Consider the following 8720-nt stretch of genomic DNA (forward strand, 5'->3'; position numbering starts at 1 on the left):
TGTACTGTACAGTATATACCGTTGGGCTATCCACGTTCAGAAAGACCTCTTCCCTGACTTGTATATAGGTCCATGTACTGTACAGTATATACTGTTGGACTATCCACGTTCAGAAAGACCTCTTCCCTGACTTGTATATAGGTCCATGTACTGTACAGTATATACCGTTGGACTATCCACGTTCAGAAAGACCTCTTCCCTGACTTGTATATAGGTCCATGTACTGTACAGTATATACTGTTGGGCTATCCACGTTCTGAAAGACCTCTTCCCTGACTTGTATATAGGTCCATGTACTGTACAGTATATACCGTTGGGCTATCCACGTTCAGAAAGACCTCTTCCCTGACTTGTATATAGGTCCATGTACTGTACAGTATATACCGTTGGGCTATCCACGTTCAGAAAGACCTCTTCCCTGACTTGTATATAGGTCCATGTACTGTACAGTATATACCGTTGGGCTATCCACGTTCAGAAAGACCTCTTCCCTGACTTGTATATAGGTCCATGTACTGTACAGTATATACTGTTGGGCTATCCACGTTCAGAAAGACCTCTTCCATGACTTGTATATAGGTCCATGTACTGTACAGTATATACCGTTGGACTATCCACGTTCAGAAAGACCTCTTCCCTGACTTGTATATAGGTCCATGTACTGTACAGTATATACCGTTGGGCTATCCACGTTCAGAAAGACCTCTTCCCTGACTTGCAGACTAGAATCTTCTGGAAGGCTCGTCTGAAGTCCTGGTTGAAGATGGTGTAGATGACAGGATTGAGGGAGCTGTTAACATAGCCTATCCAGAAGAAGAACTTAAAAAGAGACTCAGGTATCTCACATGGCGCCCGGCACACTCCATACAGGCTGCAGGCAGATCAAATACAATCAATTAATCGATCAATCCATCACTCTAACAGTTGGCTACCACCTGGCTGTAGTCAAATAAATAAAAATCTAAGTATTTTGTTGTCGTCCCAAATGCCACCGCCCTGTTCTCTACAAAGGACCCTACTAAATTTAGATGGACACACCCTTAGAGTGAAATCTCACCACACTGACCTTACAGTAAAAAAAAACACAATCAAATTACTTAAGAAGCTAAAAAAAACTCAAAGTAAACAACGAGCAATATAAGACAAATAATTGGCTCAATGGTGTCTGCTCCTCTTACCTGATGGGGAAATCTGTTACAGAACTTTGGAAAACTTTGTATTACAGTATTACTGTGTAGAATACATAGTAGAAATACAGAGTAGAAACCAGTAGGAACCAGTAGAATCAGTAGAAACCAGTAGAGTCAGTAGAAACCAGTAGAAACACAGTAGAAACCAGTAGAATCAGTAGAAACCAGTAGAAACCAGCAGAATCAGTAGAAACCAGTAGAAACACAGTAGAAATAGTAGAATCAGTAGAAACCAGTAGAAACCAGAAGAATCAGTAGAAACACAGTAGAAACTAGAATAATTCAGTAGAAACATAGTAGAAACCAGTAGAAACACAGTAGAAACAAGAAGAATCCAGTAGAAACACAGAAACACAATAGAAACCAGTAGAAACCAGCAGAAACACAGGAGAAACCAGTAGAAACACATTAGAAACACATTAGAAACACAGTAGAAACACATTAGAAACACAGAAACACAATAGAAACCAGTAGAAACCAGTAGAAACACATTATAAACACATTAGAACACAGAAACTCAATAGAAACCAATAGAAACAAAGTAGAAACACCGTAGAAACGAAGTAGAAACCAGTAGAAACACAGTAGAAACACAATAGAAACCATTAGAACCACATTAGAAACACATTAGAAACCAGTAGAAACACAGTAGAAACACAGTAGAAACACAGAAAAACAGTAGAAACACAGTATAAACAAAGTAGAAACACAGTAGAAACCAGTAGAAACACATTAGAAACTAGTAGAAACACAGTAGAAACATAGTAGAAACACAGTAGAAACACAGAAACCAGTTGAAACACAGCAAAAACACAGAAACACAGTAGAAACACAGAAACACAGTAGAAACACAGAAACCAGTAGAAACACAGAAACCAGTAGAAACACAGAAACACAGTAGAAACACAGAAACACAGTAGAAACACAGACACACAGTAGGAACACAGTAGAAACACAAACACAGTAGGAACACAGTAGAAACACATAAACACAGTAGAAACACAGTAGAAACACAGTAGAAACACAGAAACACAGCAGAAACACAGAAACACAGTAGAAACACAGAAACACAAAAACACAGCAGAAACACAGTAGAAACACAGGAACACAGTAGAAACACAGAAACACAGAAACCAGTAGGAACACAGAAACCAGTAGGAACGCAAACACAGTAGGAACACAGAAACACAGTAGAAACACAGAAACACAGATACACAGTAGAAACACAGAAGAAATACAGTAGAAACACAGAAACACAGTAGAAACACAGCAACCCAGCAAAAACACAGGAACACAGTAGAAACACAGAAACACAGAAGAAACACAGAAACACAGTAGGAACACAAACACAGAAACACAGCAGAAACCAGTAGAAATACAGTAGGAACACAGTAGAAACACAGAAACACAGTAGAAACACAGAAACACAGTAGAAACACAGCAGAAACACAGCAGAAACACAGTAGAAATAAAGTAGAAACACAGAAACACAGTAGAAACACAGTAGAAACACAGCAGAAACACAGTAGAAACACAGCAGAAACACAGTAGAATACCTGTAACTGAAGAAGAAGGGGAACCAGCAGATGACGAAGACGCCCATCACCACGGCCAAGACGAAGGTAAACCTCTTCTCCCTCGCTGCTGTTATTTTCTTCCTGTTTACGGTGCTCCGCCGCTTCCTACGTGACGAAAACAGCTCAATGGACTTGGAGCTGGTGCGCGACTTCTTGCTCTCTGAGCGTTTGGACGAAGCCAAGCTGCTCTTCCTGCTTCCTGTGGACTTCCTTCTCTCTGAAGGTTTGGAATCCTTCTTGTCGTCATGGTGATGGTGGTGGTGGTGATGGTGGTGATGCTGATGGGAAGAGGAAGAGGAATGTTTTTTGGCGGATGTGGGTTTTTCGTCCGACGAGCTGCTGTCGTCAAAGTCGTCTCCATCGTCGGGGTCGGGGGTTAATTTGGGCTCGTTGGGTAACAGCCCCGGTGGTGCCGGAGTCTTCTGCTGCCGCTGGCAGTGTCCGTTCTCCCGGGCAACCCCTCCGCACCCCTCCTCGCCCCCCTGCTCCAACCCGTTAACGTCTAACGGGGCGGTTCCGTTGTCCTCCACCTCTCTCTTCTTCTCTGACATGGTCCGCGTCCGCGTCTTAGCAACCTGGTAGATCCTGATCAGAAGAAGAATCATCACTTACATTTTAGTCATTTAGCGCTACACACTAGGTAGTATACTAGATAGGGGAACATGGTACCATTTCAGACACACTAGATAGTATACTTGATAGGGGTACCATTTCAGACACACACTAGGTAGTATACTAGATAGGGGAACATGGTACCATTTCAGACACACACTAGGTAGTATACTAGATAGGGGAACATGGTACCATTTCAGACACACACTAGATAGTATACTAGATAGGCGAACAGGTACCATTTCAGACACACACTAGATAGTATACTAGATAGGGGAACATGGTACCATTTCAGACACACACTAGGTAGTATACTACATAGGGGAACATGGTACCATTTCAGACACACACTAGGTAGTATACTAGATAGGGGAACAGGTACCATTTCAGACACACACTAGATAGTATACTAGATAGGGGAACATGGTACCATTTCAGACACACACTAGGTAGTATACTACATAGGGGAACATGGTACCATTTCAGACACACACTAGGTAGTATACTAGATAGGGGAACAGGTACCATTTCAGACACACACTAGATAGTATACTAGATAGGGGAACAGGTACCATTTCAGACACACTAGGAAGATCACAACATTAGGAGGGTTTAAGTAAAAGGGGGAAGTCAACTCACCTGATGTACACTAGTATCATGATAACGCAGGGAGCGAAGAAGGATCCTATGCTGGAGTAGAGAATATACCAGGTCTCATCATTCAGCCGACACTGAGGACTGATCTCCCCACCGCTGCTCCTGTCCATGGAGATCAACGGCGGAAAGGAAATAACGGCCGAGATCAGCCATACCACCACGATCATCCCGTTCAGCCGTTTAGGAGTCCGCTTCTGGTTGTATTCTATCGCCTGGGTGATGGACCAGTAACGATCGAGGCTGATAGCGCACAGGTGAACTATAGACGACGTACAAAAGAGGACGTCCAACGCCAAGTAGATGTCGCACCAAACTTTCCCGAAGAACCAGTAGCCCATGAGTTCATTAGCTAAAGAGAAAGGCATGACGAGAGTAGCCACCAGGATGTCCGCGCTGGCGAGAGACACCAGAAAGAGGTTCTGCGGCGGTTTGAGAGCGCGGCTGGTCAAAACGGCGATGACCACCAGAACGTTGCCCACAATAGTAAACAGGATGAGAAAGCCAACGACTACCGTCAGTCCGGTTATGGAGAGGAGAGAGTACTTACTGTTCCCGGTAGCCGAGGAGTTGGTGTATGTGGTATTCCACTCGTCCAACACCCCGGAGAAATTCAAGAAATCCATTATTTTAATCACTCAGGTCATGACGGTAAAAAAAAATACAAATAAAAAATTCAGGGAAATAATATGTGTTATTTGCTAGCACACATCCGCAAAGGTTAGTTATATTTCACATGTCTTTGGAGAAAAACGTTGAAATCACACCGTCCCTTTCCCCTCTCTCTCTCTCTCTCTCTCTCACCTGCCTCTAATATTCAGCGCTGTCATCTCCAATCCGTTCCGAGACAGAAACGGACTAAATCAGAAATCAGAAGACAAACTGTCCTAGGTGTTAAGATTCGACATAACTTAATCACCTCCAGGAAAAAAAATCAGTTGGATCCCACCCACGCGTCCTCGGTGGGGTAGTAAATGTCCTCCTCCCTGCTGCATCTGTCCCCTCCTCGAGCTCCCGGGCTGCTACACGGAGCGTCCAACTCGAGAGGGTTGTACTATCCACGTGCTGTTCGCATTTAAACTCACCGGGGAATCCGCTTCTCCCCGAGAGAGAGAGAGAGAGAGAGAGAGAGAGAGAGAGAGAGAGAGAGAGAGAGAGAGAGAGAGAGAGAGAGAGAGAGAGAGAGGGTGTTATGACCCGTGTTAATTGATACCACATATGAATACCTCACCAGCTCATGTAGTTACTGTCCTGTGTGAGGACTAGCTATTAGTGTGTGTTGTATTGGAGGGCCAGAACTCAACTTTAAAACACTTATTCATTACATTAATCGAACGTCAAATGTTTATCTAATTCTGACTCGAGACTGTGAGAGTTAGTAGATGATGTCAGTGCTCAATGATTGACAAGAAGGTTTAAATCCCAAATGGACCCCCCCTTTTCCCCCCCACATATACAGCGCATTGCTTTTGCTCAGAGACCATCATATTTAATCCACGTTGTGCATTGTCAGTAGGCGTCTCTCTGTCCGAGCTGTCAAAACGGAACCGACTGGCGCATCAGCATCACGGAACGTTTCATTTCATTCCAAGAAGAACGCGCTCAAGGTTGGTCTCCTCCTCGCTTGAATCGCAGACGGAATCGGTTTGTTCGGTCCACTCGCTGGAGGTCACTATTGTAAAGGCGGCTAGTCCCCGGGACGGAGAGAGGAGATGATTCGACACCATAACGGGGCCGGTAATATATAACTAAGTGTAAACATGAAACATGGAGAACCGAATGCATAGTCTACCGCTGCGTTTAGATATATGTTGATTAAAACCTGTTCGTTCAGCCGAGTCACAGTCCGACAGCATAATATATCTCCCCCGTCCACACACACACACACACACACACACACACACACACACACACACACTGAATAATTGATAGAAACGAGTAGCTGCCTGACTGACCTTGCGTCGTCAGGGAAATATATGAGTACATAGCCGCGGGAATTCGTTTCTTTTTTGCAAACTGAAAAAGTCTGTATCAGTCCCCCAATACAGGACTAGTAAAGGACCAGCACCCTACTTTTATGAAAATATATATATTTTAGTGTTTACCAGCATTTGTAAATTGAGTCTGATAATTACCTGTACAAAACAGTTAATCTGATATTACTTGTGGAATATAAAATTTCTCGCTTGATATATGTTTTTTCAGTTTCTTGAAATACTTAACAAAACAGCAACGTATCCTCTATGTGAAAGTTGATTTGGGCTCGTTAGATATCACCCCCGGTAGTCCCGGCGTCTTCTGCTGGCTCTGGCAGAGCCCGTTCTCCGGGGCAAACCCCCTCGCCCGCCGCGAGTAACTGCTGCTGAACTCTTCTTTCCTTTTTTAGTAGACCCTCTTATCCAGAACAACTGACACTAGTGAATACATAGTGATTTATTTTTCATAGTGGTGCACTGTGGGAATCTACCCTAACAACCCTATCATTGCACGTGCCGTGCGCTACCAACTGAGCCTCATCACGTCACATCACGTCACGTCACGTCACATCACATCACGTCACATCACGTCACATCACGTCACATCATCACAAACCTCTTGATGTCTCAATGTACTCAGTTACTGGATTGTGTTTTTGTTATATTCATGGTGATGGAACGTCTACAGCTACAAACCTAGATGACCAGCCTATGTACAATACAAGGTGGTCAATTCATATTGCACAATATTATTTTCCATGTTATTTTATAAAGAAAAATATTTCATTTGATGTCTTTACCCGTAACTTTGCACCTTTTGATGTAACTGTTTGAGGACAGCGTTTTGTTCTTTCTGGATTAGAATTAGAATGACAGTCGCAGAGAAACAGGAACAGGACAACTCTTAACAATTCCAGCTATTGAATCCTGCTACTGTTCTTAAGTATAAACTGGGTGGTTTCAGCCCTGAATGCTGATTGGCTGACAGCCGTGGTATATCAGACCGTATATACCACGGGTATGACAAAACTGTTTTTTTTTTTACTGCTCAAATTACGTTGGTAACCAGTTTAAAATAGAATTAAGGTGCCTCCGGGGGGGTTGTGATATATGGCCAATATACCACGGCTAAGGGCTGTTCTTGGGCACGACGCAATGCAGACACAGCCCTTAGACGTGGTATATTGGCCATATATCACACCCCCCTCGGGCCTTATTGCTTAATTATGCAACTGCCTTTTTGTTGCCAAAAGCAGAGAAGCTGATCAACATCAACAACATCCTTCCAGAAACCCCCTGGACCCATTTCACATACCGCCCCAACAGATCCACACAGGATGCAATCTCAATCGCACTCCACGCTGCCTTTTAACACCTGGACAAAAGAAACACCTATGTGAGAATGCTGTTCATTGGCTACAGCTCAGCGTTCAACACCGTAGTGACCACAAAGATCATCACTAAGCTAAGGACCCTGGGGCTAAACACCTCCCTCTGCAACTGGATCCTGGACTTCCTTGACGGGCCGCCCCCAGGTGGTAAGGGTAGGCAACAACATGTCTGCCACGCTGATCAACAACACAGGGGCCTCTCAGGGGTGTGTACTTAGTCCCCTCCTGTACTCCCTGTTCACCTACAACCGCCGTGGCCAAACATTACTCCAACACCATCATTAAGTTTGCTGATGACACAACAGTGGTAGGCCTGATCACTTGACAACGATGAGACAGCCTATAGGGAGGAGGTCAGAGAACTGGCAGTGTGGTGCCAGGACAACAACCTCTCCTTCAATGTGAGCAAGACAAAGGAGCTGATCGTGAACTACAGGAAAAGGAGGGCCGAACAGGCCCCCATTAACATCGACGGGGTTGTAGTGGAGCGGGTCGAGAGTTTTAAGTTCCTTGGTGTCCACATCACCAACAAACTATCATGGTCCAAACACACCAAGACAGTCGTGAAGAGGGCACGACAACACCTTTCCCCCTCAGAAGACTGAAAAGATTTGGCATGGGTCCTCAGATCCTCAAAAGGTTCTACAGCTGCACCATCGAGAGCATCCTGACCGGTTGCATCACAGCCTGGCAACTGCTCAGCATCTGACCTGCAGAGGGTAGTGCGTACGACCCAGTACATCACTGGGGCCAAGCTTCCTGCCATCCAGGAGCTATATAATAGGTGGTGTCAGAGGAAAGCTCATAAAATTGTCAGAGACTCCAGTCACCCAAGTTATAGACTGTTTTCTCTGATACCGCACGGCAAGCAGTATCGGAGCGCCAAGTCTAGGACCAAAAGCTCTAACCAGAAAATAAAGAGGAGAGGGAGGCCCCGGTGCACAATAGAGCAAGAGGACAAGTACATTAGAGTGTCTAGTTTGAGAAACAGACGCCTCACAAATCCTCAACTGGCAGCTTCATTAAATAGTACCCACAAAACCACGAGTCTCAACGTCAACAGTGAAGAGGCGACTCCGTGCTTTTCTTACTGACCCAAGACTTTGAACGGTAGTGTAAAATATTTCTTTATAATTCATATTTTTCAGAGATTTTTCTTCAGCACACAGCAGGAAGAAGGGAATTATAATGGTTATATTCAGCCCAACAGCACAACAGCCACTAGCTCCAAAAGGCATTGATTTTTTGGGGTGGGGGATTATGGCATTATCGAGTGCTTGTCCAATTGTGAATGAGAGACTGATTTTTTTTTTTGTGTAC

General features: G+C 44.3%; 1 protein-coding gene across 1 annotated transcript; it reads right to left on the minus strand.

The window, feature by feature from the left end:
• Positions 1–282: 282 nt before the first annotated feature.
• LOC115181971 (alpha-2C adrenergic receptor-like) lies at positions 283–4924 on the minus strand. The gene is made up of 3 exons (XM_029743660.1): positions 4019–4924; positions 2747–3352; positions 283–871 (listed from the first exon to the last, which is right to left on the minus strand). Exons 1-3 carry the CDS (start codon positions 4657–4659, stop codon positions 694–696), a joined length of 1425 nt encoding a protein of 474 aa, XP_029599520.1. The 5' UTR covers positions 4660–4924; the 3' UTR covers positions 283–693.
• Between the last annotated feature and the right edge of the window lie 3796 nt (positions 4925–8720).

Source organism: Salmo trutta, unplaced genomic scaffold, assembly GCF_901001165.1.
Source record: "Salmo trutta unplaced genomic scaffold, fSalTru1.1, whole genome shotgun sequence".
In the NCBI taxonomy this organism is placed as follows: domain Eukaryota; kingdom Metazoa; phylum Chordata; class Actinopteri; order Salmoniformes; family Salmonidae; genus Salmo; species Salmo trutta.